General features: G+C 44.4%; 1 protein-coding gene across 1 annotated transcript in view; it reads left to right on the forward strand.

Moving 5' to 3' along the window:
* Positions 1 to 23603, forward strand: part of LOC122800343 (piwi-like protein 1) — a 785589-nt gene that overhangs the window by 263699 nt on the left and 498287 nt on the right. Inside the window, exon 7 of the mRNA XM_044069792.1 lies at positions 928 to 1564. Coding sequence (XP_043925727.1) covers positions 928 to 1564 — 637 coding nt within the window. The remainder of the gene's footprint in view (positions 1 to 927; positions 1565 to 23603) is intronic.

The following is a 23603-nucleotide window of genomic DNA, read 5'->3' on the forward strand; positions in this document are numbered from 1 at the left end:
ATGTACCGGGTGTTAAATGAACATAGGCCTAAGACTTTTAACCTTTCCAAGACTGAGAAGGTTTTGTTAGATAAACTAAGGAGTGAAGTTAATTTAAGGTTCATGAAGCCGGACAAAGGTGGGGGGATATGGTTATAGTAAATTCTGAAGATTATAACAAGATTACCTGTATGTTAAATGATGAAACCAAACTTGAATGTGTCTCAAGGAATGAGATTAATATTTTTCATAGGAAAATGTAAACTAATGTTAGAAGATTCATTGTACCGAGGGACTATTAATGAAGTTTTTAACTTTTTGAATATTGAGTTTCTTACCATTCCAATAGCCTTTGGGATTCTGAAGAAACAAAGATTTATCCACCCCCCCCCCTTACAGACTTATTTCAGGTCATAATAGTATCACATACCCATTGGGAGTATTTGTTGACCGGATGGTCAGAAAAGCTTCGACCCCTATTGACCACATTTTAACTGATTCCTGGGATTTTTTAAAGAGGGTCAAAAACGATTACTATGACAGCGATGTGTGTTTCTCCACAGTTGATGTAGATTTATTTACCTCTATACCACATAATTAGGGTTTAGAATTATTCCTGGAAGTTGTGGTGGCGAAAACCAATTTGAGTAACGTTATGATTAATTTTATAATGGAACTTATGGAGTTAATTTTGATAAATAACTTTTTTAGTTTTGGTTAAGAATTTTACAGACAAGTAAAAGGTGTGGCAATGGGCAATAGTTGTGCACCCATTTTTGCCAACCTTATGTACCCTTGGGAGACCACCTTTTTACTAGAAACACCTTTTAAGGAGTCTTGGTTACTTGAGGTTTTTAGATGACCTACTTATATTATGGAAAAAATGGGGGAAAGATGAAAAATGTCTTTAATATCTTAATGGTATTTATGATTACTTTAAATTTTCAGTATTAGTGGTGACAAGCAGAATAACTATTTAGATGTGAACCTAATTAAAGATTCAAATACTAACAGTTTTCAATCCTGTGTATATAGGAAGTCCACCTTTTCTAATGACTACCTAGAATTTACAAGTAGTCACCCTTTATTTGTAAAGAGAAATATTGTCAAGGACCAAATGGTTAGGGTTGTTAAAATGTGTTCTAATTTTCGGTTGGTAGAAATTGAAACCCAACGACTATTGGACATGTTTACAGCTAGGGGATACCCTATTGAATTTGTTCCTCAAATTAGGGACCAGGTCACCAGTAAATGGGGTTCTAGGTTTAAACCATTACTTGGGGCTGCAGAAGTCACAGTAGACCAAGTCCAGGTGGGTGGAAAAGATTTTTCACAGGCAATGGTGTTAACTCATGGTGAAACTTCTGCCAGAGTTAAAAACATTATTAAAATCAACTGTACCATGTTTAAAGGGAACAAAGATTTATTGACTGTTATTCGTAGTGAACCTTTTTTCACTTATGAGATTAACAGTAATCTAAAACATTTATTGGAAAATCCACATCTGATCAATAAAAGAAACATGAAAGGGACAACTAAGTGTGGGGCCTGTGACTCCTGTAGGTACATTAATGATACCCCCAAGGTAAAATTGGGACCTTTTGGAATTTAGGTCTTTTTCGCTACAGGTTCATGTACAACAGGTTTGGTTTACCTTTTCCATATGTAAAGGCTGTGGATATTTTTATGTGGGGAAGACTGAAAGGAGACTGAACAGAAGGATTTATGAACACTGTTATAGCATTACCAAAGAGGGTGAGAATAATGCACTTTTTAAGCATTAGTATGAACCCATCACATTCTTTTCCATTCGGTATCCTTGAAGTAGTTAGTTAGAATATTAGGGGTGGGGATTGGTCCAACAAACTGCTTAGGGCAGAGGCAAGGTGGCAATTTAAATTAAATGCTACTGAAGCCCCAGGTATTAATGAACACAAGTATTAAACTTGAATTAAAGTTTAGGGCATCTAAACTTTAAAAGCTTGTATTTATAAATATTTTATCATTCTTTCTTCAATTTTTTACTTCCTTTTAAGTAAAGTTACATTTGGACATTCTCTTTTTTAAGGTACAATGTTAAGTTGTCATTCTCGCCTTCATTCTTGCTGGATGGGTTTGGAGCCGATCCTCGGCTCCGACTCTGCACTTGCTAAGCTCGAGAGTCACTTTTACCAGCTCGAGGCAGCCCCATATCCCATGATGCAAGGCGGTAATTACCCAGATCTCGTTTGCTGCTTTGCTAATGAGGTCATTCTTTTTACCAGCTCCTGGTAAGTGATATTTTTCTTGCTATTTGTAAGGTTCTAGGTGTCTAGAAACTCTAATTTTTAGTCTTTTAGTCTTTATATCCTTCAGTGTACTTTATTCACTTAGCTCCATACCCATTTCCCCTTAGTTCACTTAGTTTCAGTGTTTCGGGCCTTAGGCCTTTCCCACCCTCACAGTTCCTGTCAGGATTTCACTCAGGTGTGTGTGTTGTGTCACTGTTATAGTGATAACTAATTTATTAGTTATTAATAATTTTTAGTTGTTAGTGTCTTTGTATTGGACTGATTGGTGTCTTTGTATTGGACTGATTGGTGTGTGCGAGTGTTTTAGGACTGAGACATGTCCAAAGATACTAGGGTCTCAGGTTTCAAGAAGTGTGACTCGTGCTGTCAGAAGATGTCTCTGACAGACGGTCACACTTCTTGTATTTATTGCTCGGGACCCCTACACCTGCTGGACTCCTGTGCTATATGTCATTCTTTCAGCCAGAGAGTCCTGCAGTAACGTAGAAATAAGTTGATCCTCAGGGGTCTTCTTAAACCAGAGAGCTCCCCGGCTAAACTCGGCTCCGGGAAGCCCTCCAAGCCTACCAAGACCCAGGCTTCGGTGTCCAAGTCTGTGGTCTTGGTTCCGCCTCCGTCGGAGTCTACATCGGTTCCGTCCGGAGCTGATCCTTCCTTGTTGGAAGCTTCTGTACCAGCGCCGGTCGGCGCCGATACCCTGGCTTCAGCACCTTTGTCTGCTCCGTCTGGAGCAGACACCCTAGCGTCGAAGCATGTCTCTGCTCCGGCTGGAGCCAAGATATCTTTGTCTCCTCTCGGAGCCGACAAGTTGTCTCCTCTGCCTGGAGCCGAACGTTCTTCGGCTCCGATGGCTCCATCCAAGAAGAGGTCTAGATCTCCTTCTTTGGAGTCTATACACTCTGCTCCAGCCTCTCCCTTGCTTTCGGAGCGGAGCCATCAGAGCCGATCATCGAGGTCGTCCAGGCTCTCAGACCATGACTTAGAGAGAATGGTGAATAGGCTATTAAAATCACAGGCACTAGCCCAGATGCTCCATAGCCCGTCTCATCAGAAGTCAGCTATCCTACACCCCCCTGAGATTACTCTTTAGACTCTCCTACAGAGTTCGGAGCCGGAGATTATTGGTACCGTGACTGTTGCTGGTTCGGAGCCGATACCACACCTTTCGGCTCCGTCGTCCTCAACTCCTATCTCCTCCTTGAGATCTTCCTTGGAGGGATCCGGGCGTCAGGCTTCCCTGGTCGGTCCCAAGGGGGCGAGTGGCATCGGACCCTTGTCCGACCCCGTTTTCCCTCTCGGAGCTTCGGCCATGGTGAGCTCTGCCCCGACATCTGCTTTGGAGCCTTCCCTTTCGGTGGGACCAGGGATCCCTGTTTCTTCGGAGCGGGATCTCTCGGCCCTCCCTGGAATGGGAGCCTTCGAGGTGATGAGTGTGCTAGCCCCAGAGCTTAGTCAGCAATCGGTTCCTTTAGCTCTTCCCTCTATGGTGCCTGTAGATGCCTCTTCCCGCTCTCTTGCTCCCGGACCCAGAGATCCATCGCCCCAGGTTTCCCCATTGGGAAGAACTTCCTCTTCCGAGGTTTCTCCTGATCCTTCAGGTGAACCCCCGCGTAAGAGGACCTGCAAGAGGAAGCATTTAGACTCCCCTGAGTCTACAACATCAGATACCGATTTGGATGAGTCTGAGGGGTCCCCAAGATCTCCCTCTGAGGATGTCTCCTTTTCAGACATCCTTGAACTCCTTAGAGGGAGAACTGGCCCTCCATTAATCCCTCCGAGGATGAATCTGTATACTTGGAGGCTTTTGGATCTCGACCCTCCACTTCCTGGGTGTCTCCGCCTTTCGACCCCCTTATGGAAGTCATAGCTCGAAAGGCGTGGGCATCTCCTGATTCAGTGGAACCAGTCCCCAGGAGACCTTCATAGTTTATCACGGCCCACGCTGAAGAGCCGTTTCTTACTAAGGGTGTCCCGGTTGATGCCATGGTGGTGGCGGCCGCCACCAAGAAGGGACTTGCAGATCCTTCCGTGCCAGTCCATCCTCCTAACAAGGAGTCTAGGACCATGGACAGGTATGGCAAGCGGTTGTTCTCTTCAGTGACCTTTGCTATGCGTTCGCTGAATTATTTGTGTCACTTCACCAGACTTCAGAGAGACATCCTCAAAGAGCTAGATGAAGTAGTACAGGATCAGTCAGCAGCGGCTCAAGAAAAGATCGCCTCTCAGCTGGGAATCCTAAATTCCATAACCAACTCCTCCATGCGGCTCATTACTTATGCAGCCGATGGGGCGAGTAGAGCTGCAGGCACAGGCGTGGCCCTCAGACGTCAGTCCTGGATGCGTCTCTGTAATTTTGCAGACCCCTTTAAGGCGTCCTTCACAAACTCTCCCTTTGATGGGACAACGTTGTTTGGCCCTCAGGTGAAGGACACTTTAACCAGGTGCGAGCAGGACGGCAAGACTCTTTCTGCCGTAGGAGTCCGTTTCTCCACTCCTAGACTTTACCCCAAAGGTCAGAAGGGAGGGAAAATGTGGTTCCGGAAATCACAAGGAGTCACGCCTGACGCACGTGGTCAGTTTACCCCCAGAGGCAGAGGGGGTAATAATAATAACAGATGCCGCCCTAGGGGCAGAGGGGGGGTCCGGAGAACCAGGGCTCCAGAGATCCTCTCTCTGACATGCCCTTCCAGCATCCCTGAGGTGTTGCCCGACTGCCCACCCTTGGAGGCAGTCGGGGGGAGATTGTCGCTGTACCCAGAAGCCTGGCTTTCCCTCTCTCAAGACAAATGGGTACAGTCGATCATATCCGAGGGTTACAAGATTCCTTTCGAGGAAAGCCCCTTCCCTCAGAGGTTCCCTTCCAGACGTACCACCTGGTCTAAGGGAAATTGCAAAATTAGAGGTATCAAAGCTTCTAAAGAAAAGGGCTATCCAGCCAGTACCAAAAGATCATTTAGAGTCCGGAATCTACTCAAGGTTCTTTTTGGTCCCCAAAAAGACGGGAGACTGGAGACCAATATTAGACCTCAGCAGGCTCAACAAGTCTGTCAAAAAGACAAGATTTTGGATGGTCACACTTCAATCGATTTTGCCCTTTCTGGGCAAAGACAGCTGGATGTGCTCCATAGACCTTCAGGATGCGTACTATCATATAAAGATTCACATACGCTCCAGAAGTTTTCTCCGCTTTCGGCTGGGGACCTGTCATTTTCAATTCAGAGCCCTGCCCTTTGGCCTCACTACAGCCCCCAGAGTGTTCACCAAATGCATGGCAGTGGTCACGGCTCACCCGAGATGTCAAGGATTCCAGGTGTTTCCGTATCTCGACGACTGGCTCCTCTCAGCCACCATCAGGCATCAACTTCTCCAAGCCAGAGATAATACTCTACGTCTCTGCGGTCACTTAGGATTTTCAGTCAACTTCGAAAAATCTTCCTTGTCGCCTTGCCAATCTATTACCTTTATAGGCGCAAATCTAGACACTACTCGGATGTCAGCAAACCTAACAAGTCAGAGAATCCTAGATATCCAAAACCACGTTTGAATCATCCTATCCAGCAAAAGGGCACAAGCCAGGTTGGTCCTGAAAGTGTTGGGCCTCATGGCAGCTGCCATAACACTTCTTCCTCTGGCCCGCTTTTACATGCGTCTCCTACAATGGATGTTCACCCAATGGTCCTTCCAGCAGCTTCCCATGCGTCACAAGATTCTGGTGACACACACCTGCAAGAACCATCTATCCTGGTGGATTTCCTCTCCTCTAGTTAATCAGGGCAGACCATTTGTTCCCCCGGCCCCGGTAGCCACTGTCACTGGATGCCTCCTTGATCGGGTGGGGGGGGGCATTATCAGGGCAGGATGGTTCATGGCACGTGGCAACCATTCGAATACCACCTGCACATAAATGTCCTAGAGATGAGAGCAGTGCTTTAACGTTGCAAGCCCTCAACGACTTTCTCCCTTTAGGGACTATTGCAGTTCACACGGGCAACATGTCCGTCGTGTGGTACATCAACAAGCAGGGCGGAACCAAGTCCTATCCCTTGTGTTGAGAAGCTCTCAGACTTTGGCAATGGGCGATCTCCTCTCATCGGTTTCTGGTAGCAACGCATATCCCCGGGAAAAACAACATAATAGCGGACAGATTGAGCAGAGCTATTCTCATGCCTCACGAGTGGTCTCTCAAGCAATCCATTGTGGAGGAGATTTTTCAGAAGTGGGGCTGCCCATGCTGCGATCTTTTTTGCTACACCCCAAAACAGCAAATGCCCAGACTACTTCTCTCTCTCTTCCCACTTCCGGGCCATCCCCCCAGAGACGCTCTTACCCAAGATTGGCCCCGGGGACTTATTTATGCCTTTCCTCCCTTTCCTTTGATACCACAAGTACTCCAGAAAGCTACCGTCTTGAAAGCCAAAATGATTCTCATTGCCCCTTACTGGCCTCGACAAATTTGGTTCCCGTTCCTTCATCGCCATCTTTTGGTGCGGCCTTGGCATCTGGGCCGAGTTCCAGATCTTCTGACCCACCAGTCGGGTCAACTGCACCGGTCCGTTTCTTCCCTCAACCTCACAGCTTGGTTGCTCCACTTCCTTCCTTAGCCAGGCTTCCTATGATCTCTAACCTCGTTAGAGATATCATAGTAGCTTCTCTTAAGTCCTCTACCAGGAGGATTTATTCTAGCAAGTGGAAACGCTTCTCTTTTTGGGCAATATCTAAGAACATAGACCCCTTTACTGCCCCTATTCAGTCGGTCTTGGATTTCCTTGCGGAAATTTTTCACACAAGTTCTTCGTCTTCCACAGTCAAAGTTCAGTTGGCTGCAATCTCGAACTTCCATGTCGGCTTTGCAGACCACAACATTGTCCCACAAACTTTGTAAAGCCTTTCTCAAAGGAGTGTTCCTTCTTAAACCACCTGTTAGAGATCCTCCACCACAGTGGGACTTAAATTTAGTGCTGACATCCTTGATACTTCCCCCTTTCGAACCGGCTGCTTCATGTTCATTAAAGTTTCTTTCTTGGAAGACACTTTTTCTAGTCGCTATTACCTCTGCTAGAAGAGTGTCTGAACTGCATGCCCTCTGTGTTCGTCCCCCTTATTTGGTCTTCCACAAAGACAGAGTATCCTTGAGAACCTACCCATCCTTTTTGCCCAAGGTTGCTTCTAAGACAAATTTAAACCAATCCATTGATCTCCCTGTATTTTTTCCAAATTATTCTAACAGGGCGGAACAAAAATTGCATTACCTAGATGTTCATCGCCAACTTAGATATTACTTGGACAGAACAAAGCAGTTTAGGAAGTCTGATAAGCTCTTCCTGTCTTATGCTGAAAATAGAAAAGGTCTCCCTGTTTCTAAAGTGACCTTATCTAGATGGCTATCTTCCACCATTTCTGACATTTATCAGCTTAGGGGCAAACAGCTGAACTCAAAACCTAAAGCTCATTCCACAAGAGGTCTAGCCACTTCTACAGCCTTTCAGGCTAGACTACCCTTAGATACTATTTGTGCAGCAGCCACTTGGGCCACTCCTCATACCTTCGTTTCTCATTACAAATTGGATTTGGCCTCCAGGGACAGGGCAAGCTTTGGTTCCACTGTTCTCAAGAGTCTGTTCCATTGAACCACCCAGGATAGAGGTGCTAGGGACGCGGTCCCATCCAGCAAGAATGAAGGCGAGATTGACAACTTAACATTTAGAAGTTATGTACCTACCATAACGTTCCATGTTAGTTGTCTTCTCTCGCCTTCTTTCTTGCGTCCCTCCCTCCTGGCCCCTAGCCTGGACAGACCTTGATCTCCCCTTTTCTCTGGAAGATTCTTCTTCCTTGGACACCAGATAGTTCTTGTCCTTGATTACCTGGTTTCCATTACAGCCTTTTTAGGTTAGTGTTTCTCTTTCCTTAGTGGAAAGTTTTTATAGGCAGTTTTTCCTCTAGATACCAAATGAGATCTGGGTAATTACCGCCTTGCATCATGGGATATGGGGCTGCCTCGAGCTGGTAAAAGTGACTCTCGAGCTTAGCAAGTGCCGAGTCGGAGCCGAGGATCGGCTCCGAACCCATCCAGCAAGAAAGAAGGCGAGAGAAGACAACTAACATGGAACGTTATGGTAGGTACATAACTTCTAATTTTATTGTTTGAATGTTATTATACTTAGGCACTTTCACTTTAAGAACTAATTATTGTTGATTGAGACAGTTTCTTGTATAAAACTGCAAGAAAGCAATGGTAAAATGTTCTGATTAAGTCTGATGACGAAAGTGCTTGACCTATTTGGATTGTTATTGGATATTTTTTTTATATTTGGACATTTTAAAGGTTTTGAATAAAACAGTTTTTATCTGGGTTGTAGGAATTTGGCTACAGAGTGGTTGTTTTATATATATATATATATATATATATATATATATATATATATATATATATATATATATGTATATGTATATATGTGTTTGTGTGTGTATATATATATATATATATATATATATTATTTATTTATTTTACATTTGTTAACCGGGATGGTCAGACTGGATACATGTCCTTTTTCAGCGGAGGCCCGGGGAGAAAAGCTCCAACAGAGTTACATTGATAATTAGGTACAGTAAATGAGCTGAAAGAACTTAACAAAAACATTGGCTATTTACAAACAAGTACAAGACTGCCATTACTATTTCTGAGATTACTACAAATGTAACATTAATAACATTTTAGCAAGGATGGTAGGCAGTATAATGACATAGAGTTAGGATACATATTTCTTTATCACAGTATACAAAGTACTTATCTTAGCTAGTTGTTTGTTTTAGTTAATGGCACAGAGCTAGTCTGGGTTTGAGCAAGGACATAGCCAGTGTGACTTGAAGTGGAGTTTTAGACTATTTTTGAATTGACTTAGAGAAGTTGCAAGCGTGATGTTATTTGGGGGAGAGTTCCATATTTTACCAGTGGTGTTGGCAAATAGCGCGTCACCACCTAGGTTGAGAGATTTAGTTGTTTGGGCAAGGAGTCTGTTTGCTGAGCGAAGGCAGCTTAGATTGGAGTAGGGAGTCATTAAGTTTTTTAGTGCTGGGTTATTCTCAGGTTGTTTAAGGATTTTGAAGGCCTCTATGAGTTGGGACTGGTGAAGAAGGTGTGGGAATTCTATCCATCCAAGCTTTTTCAGTAGGCCTGTAACGAACCTGGCAATGTGATTATAGCAGGATGAGGGCTTGGCCAGATCAGATTTGTTAAGGTGAGTGAGGACAGGAGAGGCATATAGTAGGGTAGAGAGAAGGTGTGAATGGGCTGTGGCTGCCCTGGCATTCTGGGTAAGGAAGGCTTTAATTCTATATAGGGTCCCAAGTTTCTTGTTGACTGACTTAATGGCTTGGTTGATATGTATATCAAATCTGAGTTTATTGTCAATGTTTACTCCTAATAGCTTTGTATAGGTGTCTGGGGAGATGATGGTCCCATTATTGGATTTTATAGTGAAGTTTTCAGTCGTAGATCTATTGGTTGGGTAGAAGAGAAGTAACTTGGTTTTGTTTGGATTTAAGATCAGGAGATGGTTGGCAAGCCAGTTTTCGACTTTGGTGAAGCTTTGTTGGGTGGTAGTTAGTAGATTTGCAAGAGAGGCATTGGAACATATCATAGTCGAGTCATCTGCATATTGAATGCAGGTGGCTTCAGGGATGACTGTTTGGATGTCGTTTATGAAGACTGAAAAGAGGAGAGGTCCTAATATGGAAGCTTGAGGAACTCCTATGGTATTTGGTAGTAGGCAGGAGAGCTTGTTTTGCCACATTACTGCTTGTTGTCTCCCAGTGAGGTAAGCTTGAAACCAGTCAAGGGCTGGATTATCTAGATACAGGGTTTTTAAAGTATATAGAAGTAACTGATGGTTTACCATATCGAAGGCTTTCGATAGGTCCAGGAAGAGAGCGGAGGATATTTTTTTATTCCGGTTAAGATTAATGTTTTCAGTAAAAGAGAGGAGGGCAGTGGTTGTACTATGATGGGGTCTGAATCCATGTTAAGAGTCTGTGAGTAGTTTATTTTGGGTTAGATAGAGCATTAGTTGGTTGTGCATGCACTTTTCCATAATTTTGGCAAGTGGTGATAGTATGGCTATAGGTCTATAGTTGGATAGTTCTCTGGATGAACCTCCTTTGTGGAGTGGAATAACATAGGATATTTTCCAAATTGAGGGGATTGAGGCCTCTGTTATGGTTCTGTTAATTAGGATTGAGATAGGGTAGGCTACGACATCTGCAGCAATTTGCAGGTATTCAGCCGGCAGAAGATCGGCTGAAAGGGTGGTTGGCTTCAGTTTTTTCAAAAGGGATCTGATAAAGGATGTGGACACTGGCTGGAAGTTAAGAGTGGTGAGTCGGGTATAGTGTTTATAGAAGTGTGGGGAGGAGAAAGTTGGTTAGCTAATGACTGGATGGTTTCTGTGAAGAAAGTATTGAATGAATTGGCTATATCTTCTTGGCTCTTGTCAGATGTTCCTGGGGTCGGAGTAGTGGATTTGCCTGGTTGGAGAAGTTTATTTATGCCTGCCCAGTACTTATGAGGATTATTCTGATGTTTATGTTGCAGATTGTAGAAGTAATTTTTCTTATCTAGTATGATGGCTTTTTTAGTCTCATTTCTAAGTTGTTGGAATTTGATACTTTTATCCCACGCTTTGTCTCTAGTTGTTATTTTGGTTTTGGTGTCTGTTGTTAGCCAGGGTGCTAGTTGAGTTTTAATTCTTATTGAGCGTTTAGGGGCATGCGAGTCAAGTATAGTAAGGAATGAATTGTTAAATGATGACACTGCCTCATCAAGAGGAAGGAACTTTAGTTTTGTCCAGTTACATGATTTGAGTTCAAGTTGAAATTTAGTTGGGTCAAAGTTTTTCTTGGATCTGATAGACCTATAAATAGGTAAGCTTGTACAATTAATTTTGTCTTTCATGATGTATGTGAGCAGGTGATCACTAAGATCATTAGGGAGAGTTCCAGACATATAGTTCTGGGGATGACTGTTGGTGAGTATCCAGTCTAGTATACTCTCTTTTTGGTTAGTTACCTGTACATGTGGTAGATGAGATATTATCTGAGAGAATCCATGTAGGTTAACAGGGATGGGGTTGGACTGTGCTATGCATTGGTTCCAGTCAATATTAACATCGCCCAGGACAGTGGTTTCTTGAGGGTAGTTGTTGGCTATCCAATGTAGAATGACCTCTAGTGTTTCTACATTGTTCCCAGGGGGAATATAGGTGACAATTAGGTTAATGCCCTTATGATTATTTAGTAGAATTTTTAGAGCTAGTATTTCAGCGTTAGAGACCTGGGGTGGTTGTATAGGGTTAGTTATGATGTTAAGTGTGCTATTATATAAGACGGCTATTCCACCTCCTCTTTTCTTTACTCTATCTGCCCTAAGTATATTGTAACCAGGAGGCAGGATCTCATCCCATATATATGTATATGTGTGTGTATGTGTGTGTATATATAGATATATATATATATATATATATATATGTGTGTGTATATAAATACATATATATATATATATATATATATATATATATATATATATATATATATATATATATATATAGTGAACGAAAAAAAACAATTAAGACTCCGTGAATTCAAAACAAATGTGCGAAGGGAGCAAAGCTGTCCAGCGGTAAACCATGCAATGTTGAATAATGGTAATAGCATTTAACGTATCACAAGTTTATTTTCGTAATAAATAAAAATAAATTTGTGATACGTTAAATGCTATTACCATTATTCACCATTGCATGGTTTACCGCTGGACTGCTTTGCTGTGTGTGTGTGTTGGAGTCCGTTTTTTCCACTCCCTCTAGACCTTACCCCAAGGGTCAGAAGAGTGGGAAGATGTGGTTCAGCAAATCTCAGGGATCCTTGCCTGACACTTGTGGTGATTTTTTCTCCATTGGCAGAGGGGGAAACAACAATAATAGACGCCACCCTTGTGGCAGAGGGGGGTCCGCAGAACCAGGGCAACAGAGAATCCTCCTCTGACAAGCCCTTCCAGCATCCCTGAAGGGTTGCCCGGCTGCTCCTCTGGAGGCAGTCGGGGGAAGACTTTCTCTGTACCCAAAAGCTTGGCAAAATTTAACAAGACAGATTGGTACTACCCATTATATCCGGAGTTTACAAAATTCCCTTCCATCAACTCCCCTTACAGTCAAAAAAGACCCTTCCAGATGTTCCACCCAATTTGAATGAGCAAGCAGTAATAGAAGATGTTCTTCATCTCACATTGCTGCAGTCCTTACACTTGGGTAGTCCGCTGTCCTCGGTCGGCCCGAATATCAAAGTATTAGGCTGACGTCGGTCAAGGTGCTCAAGACTGACATCAGGACGTCAGGGTATAAATGCGCATGACCGACGTCATATCCTCAGTCTTTTTTGCCGTATGGTCCGATGCAGAAGCAGCGTTGCAAGTGCCGTTCGGCGTTCTGAAATTTTTCGAATTCGGAGTTTCAGACCGAGTCAAAGTTGGCTAAGTACCCCGTTGGGGAATATTTAAGTTTTTTCTTGCCTCAGTGGTTTACCGGATGTCAGAAAAAGTGAATAACTGTATTTCTTGTGGGAAGCAGATACCGCATAGAGATTATCATACTTTGTGTATTCCTTGTTTGGGGCCTGAGCACGACGTTGTAGGGTGTCGCTTTTGTGCTAGGTTCAATAAGCGCACTATTGCGAAGGCTAGATTGTGCCAGGTTAGTCTTTGGGAAGCGGTGCAATTATAAGATGCCGTCGGACGCCCGACGCCCGCTTCTTCAAAGAAGCGCAAAGACAAGGCAGCTAAACCCAGACAAGAAGAGTCGCCTGCATCGGACGCCGGTTCTTTAGAGGCGTCAGTGGAACCGGTGGTTCCGCCGGAGGCTTCTCTGGAGTCTCAGGGGGAGACTTTGTTATTGCAGGATGTGGCCTCCCAGGAGGCAGGTCAGGCTGAAGGGGCTTCTCAGGTTACTGTACTCCCCTCCCTTCCTAAGGTGGTTAGGCCCTCTCCTTCTGTTTCTAAGGCTTCTCCCAGAGGCAGGCCAGGTTTAGCTTCTGTTGGTGTTACTCCTAGTTCTTCTGCTTCTGTGCCCAAGTAGCACATGCTTAAAATGGCAGAAGATTTGATTACTTTGATTAGAGGTTCTTTGCCCCCTCCAGATAAGAGGCCTAGGGTGGAACCAGAGTTGGGGAGTTTTGAGCAGCCTTCAGATGTTTCAGAGTCTTCGGCTGAAGACTTGCAGGAGTATTCTCCTTATTCTGATTCTGATGCAGATGATTCTACCCCTTCTGCTTCTCCTCCAGAGGATTTTTCTTTTTCAGAGACTCTTCATTCCATGAGGGAACATTTTAAGTGGGAAGGTCAGGACTTCTCTGATTCCAGGAAAAGGCTTAGGGAGTTTTTACTTTTACCCCAGCATAGGCCTTTGGCTATACCTCCTGTTCTGGATGTTGTGGAAGATGTGTTTGCGGAGGCTTCACTTAATCCTGATTCTTTGCCTCCTGCTCCTGTTAAACCGGATAGGTATTATAGGGTGCCTGAGGCTCATAAATATCTTTATAAGAGTCCTAGGGCGGACCCAGAAACTGTTAGTCAGGGACCCAAGGGTGTCAAGGCCTCTGTTGTAAAAAATCCGGTTCCTCCAGACAAAGAGGCCAGAGCTTTGGATAGATGGGGAAAGAAAGTCTATACTTCTTCCACCTTGGCTATGAGGGCTTTGAATTGCCAGTTTCATATGTTGAAATATCAGAATTATCTACTTTCTCAACTGAAATCTAAGGTAGATGCTCTGGCGGAAGGCATTGAGTGTAAGGAATTACAAGATTTAGTACATGTCTCTGAACAGGTGGGTAAGCATTCTTTACAATGTGGTTTTGATGCTGTACAGGCCTCGTCTAGGGTGGCTGCCACTGGGTCAGTTCTTCGCAGGCACGCCTGGTTGAGGGATCAGAATTTATCTGAACATGTTAAGACAAGGATTTTGGATGCTCCTTTACAGTCTGATGTGTTTGGTTCACCTGTTGAGTCAGTCTTGAAGAAAATGGAAGACAAGGCTAAGTCTATGCAGACTGTTAAAGATTTTTTGCAAGTCCAGCCTCCGAAGTTTAGTAGGAATTGGCCTGCTAAGGGGTGGACATACCCTTCTTATGAGTCACAGTCTAGGGGTAGATCTAGACGTGGTAGGGGCAGAGCTCAGAGCTCTTTCAGGCCTAGAACAGGGAGTTCTCCTGCACAATCTTCAGGTGAGGGCAGGGGCCAGTCCTTTCGTAAACAGGCCCAATGACCTACCTTTTCAGCTGCCAGATCCTTCTTGTCTGGCAGCACCTTTGGGAGGAAGGTTGGCACTCTTCAGAGAAAATTGGAGTTTGATTACCCAGGACAGATGGGTATTGGATATCATACACCAAGGTTACAGATTTTATTTCCATACCTTGCCTCCTTTCAAAGGCATGCCGGACGTTCCTCCTCAGCAAAGACTAGAGGCTCGCAAGCAAATTTCTCTGCTGCTCCAAATACGGGCCATACAACCGGTCCCTCTACCAGAAGTGGGCCTAGGATTTTATTCTCGCCTGTTCCTAGTACCAAAGAAGGGGAACACGTGGAGACCAATTTTGGATTTATCTATCCTCAACACTTATCTGGACATTCCCAAGTTCAAAATGTTGACGTTACAACAGCTTTTACCTCTGCTGGGCAAGGATCACTGGATGGTGACTTTGGATCTCAAGGAGGCTTACCTTCATGTTCCTATCAGGCTAAGTTGCAGGAAGTATCTGCGTTTCGAGCTGGGACTTCACATTATCAGTTCTCTGCATTGCCCTTTGGCTTATCTACTGCGCCCAGAGTGTTCACGAAGGTTCTGGCTCCAGTGATAGCTTTCTTCAGGCTAAGAGGAATTCAGATCTATCCTTATTTGGATGATTGCCTGATTCTGGCCCAAGGAAAGGACGAACTTCTTCATCATTTGCAATATGTGATAGCAGTGCTAAGATGCCTGGGGTATTCTGTGAACGAAATAAAGTCCAGTCTAGTACCCTCTCAGGACATGTGCTTTCTGGGTGTGAGACTGAATACAGCAGCCCAGATGGCTTTTTTGACCCCGGACAAACAAAAGAATCTTTCTCTTTACTTCCATCAATTGTCTCATCAGTCCAGGCTGACTGCAAGGACAGTCCTTCAAGCCTTGGGGTTCATGGCATCTTGTATTCTGGTGCTTCCCAATGCCAAACTGCATATGAGGAAGCTGCAATGGTATCTCAAAAATGTATGGACACAGCACTGCCAAGATTTGGACACTGTCATTCAAATAATACCTTGCGTTCAAAAGGAATTTTTGTGGTGGGCTCAGGAACGTCACCTAAACAAGGGACTCTCTGTGACCCGGCCAGAGGCGAGTCAGATTCTAACGACAGATGCCTCAGACAAAGCTTGGGGAGCTCATCTAAATGGAAAGTGGGTACAAGACACGTGGCCTGCCAGACTTCAACATCTACATATCAACTTGAAGGAGATGTTAGCAGTCCAATTTGCATTAATAGCTTTTCTTCCAGGGCAGGTGTTGATTCTAACAGACAACACAACTGTCATGTGGTACATCAACAAGCAAGGGGGGACACATTCTTATCCTCTATGCAGACAAGCAATGATTTTGTGGGAGACTGCTCTCAGTTTACAACTAAATCTTCAGGCAAGGTTTCTGCCGGGAGCACAGAACTCCTTAGCAGATGTGTTGAGCAGGCAAATTATGGATCCCCACGAGTGGAAATTGGATCCTCATGTATTTCAGAAATTGACAGTGTCCTGGGGAACTCCAGACATAGATCTGTTCGCTTCTCCACTAAACTACCAGCTGCCAAAGTTTTGCACAAAAAGGTTTCATCACACAGCTTGGAAAGTGGATGCTCTTTCATTCAGCTGGAACAATCTTCATGTGTATGCCTTTCCACCTCTGCCTCTCCTCCCAAAGGTACTCCTGAAGGTCAGACAGGACAAGCCAAAGATGATTTTAATAGCTCCAGATTTGCCTCGACAGCACTGGTACCCATTACTGAGAAGTCTAGTACGGGAGCCTCCATGGCCTTTGCCTTCGATTCCACACCTGCTGTCTCAGGAGAACAGTCATTTACTCAATGTCAAGCTTCACTCTCTTCACCTGACAGCCTGGCATATTCTGTTTTAAACCCTGAGGGTCTCAGCTGCCACAGCAAGTTTTGAATGTTATTTTGGAGGCCAGAAGGCCTAGTACAAGGAAAGTGTACGCAGATAAATGGAAGAGATTTTTATTTTGGAGTGCAGCAAAGGATTTTGATGTTTCTAAGCCTAATTTAAGTGTGGCTCTTCAATATCTTACTGAGTTACTGGACAAAGGTTTGTCCTTCTCTTCTATTAAGATTCATGCTGCAGCAATTTCTGCTCACTATGACTGTGAACCACCATTGTTTTCTCATCCCTTGTTTAAGCAATTCCTTAGAGGGGCAAAGAATATAAGACCCCCACGGAGAGCTCCGACTCCTGCTTGGGATCTCAATTTTGTGTTGGAGAAACTCACTCTACAACCTTTTGAGCCTGCAGCTACTGCTGAGTTGAAATATTTATCATGGAACACTGCTTTTTTGTTGGCCATTACCTCTGCGAGAAGGGTTTCTGAATTACAGGCCCTTATGGCAGTTGAGGCTTTCTTAATTTTCCATAAGGATAGGGTATCTTTGCATACTAATCCTTCCTTTATGCCTAAAGTGGTTTCTAGTGTGGCTTTAAACCAAACTATTCATTTGCCTACTTTTTATGCAAACCCCCAAAATAAAGGGGAAAAGATTTTGCACACTTTGGATATACACAGGCAGTTGAGATATTATTTGAACAGAACTAAAGGGTTCAGGCAGTCTCAGCAGTTGTTTGTTTCTTTTGCTTTGGGTTCTCAGGGCAAGCCTGTGTCAAAACAAACTATTTCTAAGTGGATTGGGTTTTGTATTGCTTTCTGTTATTCCCATCATGGCAAGGAGGTTCCAGCTGGGATTAGGCCTCATTCCACTAGGGCTACTGCCACTTCTACAGCTTTTTTAAGGGGGGGTGGCAACTAAAGATGTTTTGGAGGCAGCTACTTGGAGTTCAGTGCATACTTTCTCTAAGCATTATCACCTTCCACTTTACTCTAAATCGAGGGCTGGTTTTGCCACTGCAATTTTACAGGGCTTTTTGGCAGCTCCTACTGCTTTATAGTTTTGCCATCCTCCCTTATCTCTGCTTTGGGATTCTACCCAAGTGTAAGGACTGCAGCAATGTGAGATGAAGAACATAGTACAGTTTTGTACCTACCATAAATGTAGATGTTCGAAGATCCACATTGCTGCAGTCCAATTTACCCTCCCTCCTTCCCCTCTGTAGTTAGAGGCGGTTGTGTGGTTTGGGTTGTACATATTGTAAATATTGTATATATTGTACATCTGCTTAGTACAGGGGTGGTTGGTTGTTTTTTGTTGTATTTTGGTTTTTTGACCTTTCTGTTTAGGGTCTTCTGACATCTGGGGCAAGAAAAGACTGAGGATATGACGTCGGTCATGCGCATTTATACCCTGACGTCCTGATGTCAGTCTTGAGCGCCTTGACCGACTTCAGCCTAATACTTTGATATTCGGGCCGACCGAGGACAGCGGACTACCCAAGTGTAAGGACTGCAGCAATGTGGATCTTCGAACATCTACATTTATGGTAGGTACAAAACTGTACTTTTCAAAACTGCTAGTAAAGAGCCATTCAGGAAGTCCCTGCAGACCAGCACGGATCCAGAACTTACTCAAGATTCTTTTTGGTACCAAAAAAGACAGGGGACTGGAGACAGATTCTTGTTCTCCGCAGACTAAAGAAATCTGTACAAAGAACAAAGTTTTGGGTGGTCACGCTACAGTCCATTCTACCCTTCCTGGGTCAGGAGAATTGGATGTTCTCGATAGATCTTCAGGATGTGTACTACCATATCAAGATGGACAGACGCTCTCGGAAATGTCTTCGCTTTCGGGTGGGTGCCAGTCATTACCAGTTCAGAGCTCTGCCCCTTGGTCTCACCACAGCCCTCAGGGTGTTCAAATGTATGGCAGCGATCACGGCTCACCCGAGACGTCAAGGATTCCAGGTTTTTCCTTATCTAGACGACTGGCTCCTCACTGCTACCACCAAGCATCAACTCTTACAAGTGCGGGATTATACAGTCACATATTGCACCCAGCTAGGTATTACAATAAATTTCGAAAAATCTGCCTTGTTGCCCTGTCAGTCTATCACTTGCATAGGAGCAGAATTAAACACAAGGAAAAATGTTCACAAGGATGTTCTTCATCTCACTTTGCTGCAGTCATAACCTGTGGGTAGTCCGCTGTCCTCGGTCGGCCCGAATACCAAAGTATTAGGCTGGCATCGGTCATGGGCGCTCAGATCTGACGTCAGAGCGTCATGGTATTAAAGCGCATGACCGACGTCATATCCTCAGTCTTTTTTGCCGCATGGTCCGAAGCAGAAGCAGCGTTTGCAAGTGCCGTTCGGCGTTCTGAAATTTTCGTATTCTGAGTTTCAGACCGAAACCAAGTTGGCTAAGTACCCGCTAGATATTTTTGTTTTTTCTTGCCTCAGTTAATTCCGGATGTCAGAAAAAGTGAATAATTGTATTTCGTGTGGGAAGCAGATACCGCATAGGGATTACCACTCTCTCTGTATTCCTTGTTTGGGGCCTGAGCACGACGTAGTCGGGTGTCGCTTTTGTGCTAGGTTTAATAAGTGCACCATTAAACGTAGGTTAGATTGTGCTAGGCTTGTCTTCGGTAAGCGGTGTAATTACAATATGCCGTCGGATCCTCCGACGCCCGCTACCGCTAAGAAGCGCAAAGAAAAATCGTTACGGTCCAAACAGGATGAGTCGCCGGTTCTTTAGAAACTATGGTGGAATCTGTGGATCCAGCCGAGGTTTCAGCTGAGTCTCAGGGGGAGCCGTTAATTTTGCAGGATGTGGCCACTCAGGAGTCAGGTCAGGCTGAGGGGGCCTCTCAGGTTGCTGTACTCCCTTCTTTGCCTAAGGTGGTTAGGCCTTCTTCTGTCTCTAAGGTACCTTCCAAGGTCAGGCCTGGTTTGCCTTCCTCAGGTGTCAGTCCTAGTTCTGCAGGTTCTGTGCCTAAAAAACACATGCTTAAAATGGCAGAAGATTTGATTTCCTTAATCAGGGGTTCTATGCCCCCTCCAGATAAGAGGCCTAGGGTGGAGCCAGAGGTGGAAAGTTTGGAGCAGGCTTCAGATTACTCAGTCTTCGGCTGAAGACATTCAGGATTTTCCTCCTTATTCTGATTCAGACGCAGAGGATTCCAGTCCTTCTGCTTCTCCTCCAGAGGATTTTTCTTGTTCAGAAACCCTGCATTCTATGAGGGAGCATTTTAAATGGGAAGGTCAGGATTTCTCAGATTCCCGAAAGAGGCTTAGGGAATTTTTGTTTTTGCCACAACATCGACCCTTGGCTATACCTCCTGTTTTGGATGTTGTTCAGGATGTTTTCTCGGAGGCTTCTCTTAATCCAGACTCTTTGCCTCCTGCGCCAGTTAAACCAGATAGGTATTACAGAGTGCCAGAGGCTCATAAATATCTGTATAAGAGCCCAAGGGCTGACCCAGAAACTATTAGCCAGGGACCTAAGGGTGTCAGGGCTTCTGTTGTAAAGAATCCAGTTCCTATGGATAAAGACTCTAGAGCTTTGGATAGATGGGGGAAAAAAGTGTATACCTCTTCCACTCTAGCAATGAGGGCTTTGAATTGCCAGTTTCATATGTTGAAGTACCAGAATTTTCTCCTTACTCAGTTGAAATCTAAGGTAGATGCTTTGGCAGAGGGCATAGAGTGTAAGGAATTACAGGATTTGGTTCATGCCTCTGATCAGGTGGGTAAGCATTCTTTGCAGTGTGGTTTCAATGCTTTACAGGCTTCTTCCAGGGTGGCTGCCACTGGATCAGTTATTCGCAGGCACGCCTGGCTTAAGGATCAGAACTTGTCAGAGCATGTTAAAGCTAGAATTTTGGATGCTCCTTTGCAGTCTGAAGTTTTGTTTGGTTCTCCTGTGGAGTCTGTCTTAAAGAAAATGGAAGACAAAGCTAAGTCTATGCAGACTGTTAAAGATTTTTTGCAGTGGCAGCCCCCTAAGTTTAGCAGGAATTGGCCTACTAAGGGATGGGCTTACCCTTCTTCTGATTTACAGTCTAGGAGATCTAGACGTGGTAGGGGCAGAGCTCAGGGTTCTTTCAGGCCTAGAACGTGGAGTTCCCCTGCACAATCTACAGGTGAGGGCAGGGGCCAGTCCTTTCGTAAACAGGCCCAATGACCTGCATCTTCAGCTGCCAGATCCTTCCTGTCTGGCAGCTCCTCTGGGAGGAAAGTTGGCACTCTTCAAGCAAAACTGGCTTTTAGTCACCCAGGACAAATGGGTGTTGGACATTATAGACCGAGGCTACAAGTTTTATTTCCACACATTGCCTCCTTTCAAAGGCATGCCAGACGTTCCTCATCAGCAAAGGTTAGAGGCTCACAAACAGATTTCTTTACTTCTTCAAATGGGGGCTATACAGCAGGTCCCTCTGTCAGAAGTAGGCCTAGGATTTTATTCTCGCCCGTTTCTTGTACCAAAGAAAGACACTTGGAGGCCAATTTTGGATTTATCTATCCTCAACACATACCTGGACATTCCAAAATACAAAATGTTGACGTTGCAACAACTTCTGCCTCTGTTGGGCAAAGATCACTGGATGGTAACTCTGGATCTCAGAGGCTTATCTTCATGTTCCTATCAGGCCCAGTTGCAGGAGATTCCTGCGCTGGGCTGGGACTTTACATTATCAGTTCTCTGCATTGCCCTTTGGCTTATCTACTGCGCCCAGGGTGTTCACAAAGGTTCTGGCTCCGGTGATAGCCTTCTTAAGGTTAAGAGGAATACAAATGTATCCTTATTTGGACGATTGCCTGATTCTTGCTCAAGACATAAACAAGCTACTACACCATCTACAGTATGTTATGGCAGTGTTAAGGTGCCTAGGGTATTCTGTGAACGAAACAAAGTCCAGTCTAGTACCCTCTCAGGAAGTGTGCTTTCTGGGTGTGAGACTGAATACAGCTTCCCAGATGGCTTTTTTGACCCTGGACAAGCAAAGGAACCTTACACTTTACTTCCAACAATTGTCTCTACGGTCCAGACTGACTGCAAGGACAGTCCTTCAAGCCTTGGGGTTCATGGCATCTTGTATTCTGGTGCTTCCCAATGCCAAACTGCATATGAGGAAGTTACAATGGTATCTCAAAAATGTATGGACACAACACTGCCACGATCTGGACACTGTCATTCAGATAATACCTTGCATTCAAAATGAATTTTTGTGGTGGGCCCAGGAATGTCACCTGAACAAGGGACTCTCTGTGACCCGACCAGAGGCGAGTCAGATCTTAACGACAGATGCCTCGGACAAGGCTTGGGGAGCACACCTCAATGGAAAATGGGTTCAAGACACGTGGCCTGCCAGACTTCAACATTTACATATCAACTTGAAGGAGATGTTAGCAGTCCAATTTGCATTGATGGCTTTCAAGGATCTACTTCACCCAGGACAAGTGTTGATTCAAACAGACAACACAACTGTCATGTGGTACATCAACAAGCAGGGGGGAACACATTCGTACCCTCTTTGCAGGCAAGCTATGATTTTGTGGGAGACTGCTCTCAGTTTGCACCTCACTCTTCAGGCAAGGTTTCTGCCAGGAGCACAGAACTCCTTAGCAGATGTTTTGAGCAGACAGATGGTGGATCCCCACGAGTGGAAGTTGGATCCTCATGTATTTTGACAGTGATATGGGGGACTCCAGACATAGATCTGTTCGCTTCTCCACTAAATTTCCAGTTGCCAAAGTTTTGCACAAAGATGTTTCATCCAACAGCTTGGAAAGTGGATGCTCTATCATTCAGTTGGAGCAATCTTCACGTCTATGCTTTTCCTCCTCTGCCTCTCCTTCCCAAGGTGCTCTTGAAGGTCAGACAAGACAAGCCCTCCATGATTCTAATAGCTCCGGATTGGCCTCGACAGCACTGGTACCCTCTGCTGAGGAGTTTAGTACGGGAGCCTCCTTGGCCTTTGCCTTCAATTCCACACCTTTTGTCTCAGGCAGGCAATCATTTCCTCAATGTCAGGATTCAGTCCCTGCATCTAACAGCCTGGCATATTCTGTTCTAGAACCTGGAGGGTCGCAGCTTCCTCAACAAGTTTTGAATGTTATTTTGGAGGCCAGAAGGCCTAGTACAAGGAAAGTTTATGCTGATAAATGGAGGAGATTTTTTATTTGGAGCAAAGCAAAGAGCTTTGATGTTTCCAGGCCTGATTTGAGTGTTTCTCTTCAATATCTTACAGAATTATTAGACAAGGGTTTGTCTTTCTCCTCTCTAAAAGTTCATGCTGCAGCCATTTCTGCTCACTATGACTGTGACCCACCATTATTCTCTCATCCTTTAAGCAATTCCTTAGAGGGGCAAAGAACATAAGACCCCAGAGAGCTCCTACTCCTTCCTGGGATCTCAATTTTGTGTTGGAAAAACTTACTTTACCTCCTTTTGAACCTGCAGCTACGTCTGAGTTAAAGTTTTTGTCTTGGAAGACTGTTTTTTTGTTGGCCATTACGTCTGCTAGAAGGGTATCTGAATTACAGGCTCTAATGGCAGTTGAACCCTTCCTGATTTTTCATAAGGATAGGGTATCTCTGCGTACTAACCCTACTTTTATGCCTAAAGTGGTTTCAAATGTGGCCTTGAACCAATCTATTCATTTGCCTACTTTTTATGCTGATCCCCAAAATAAAGGGGAGAAAATTTTGCACACTTTGGATATTCACAGGCAGTTGCGTTATTATTTGAACAGGACTAAAGGGTTCAGACAGTCTCAACAGTTATTTGTTTCTTTTGCTTTGGGCTTTCAGGGGAAACCTGTTTCAAAACAAACTATTTCTAAGTGGATTGGCCATTGTATTGCTTTTTGTTATTCTCATCATGGTAAGGAGATTCCGGCTGGAATCAGACCTCATTCCACTAGGGCTACTGCCACTTCTACTGCATTTTTAAGGGGTGTAGCTACTAAAGATATTTTGGAAGCAGCTACTTGGAGTTCAGTGCGCACTTTTTCTATACATTACCATCTCCCTCTTTATTCCAAATCTAGGGCTGGGTTTGCCACTGCAGTCTTACAGGGCATATTAGCAGCTCCTAATGCTTTATGATTTTGCCAACCTCCCCTTACACTTGCTTTGGGATT

This window comes from Protopterus annectens, chromosome 4.part0, assembly GCF_019279795.1.
Source record: "Protopterus annectens isolate FY-2018-M chromosome 4.part0, PAN1.0, whole genome shotgun sequence".
Classification (NCBI taxonomy): domain Eukaryota; kingdom Metazoa; phylum Chordata; order Ceratodontiformes; family Protopteridae; genus Protopterus; species Protopterus annectens.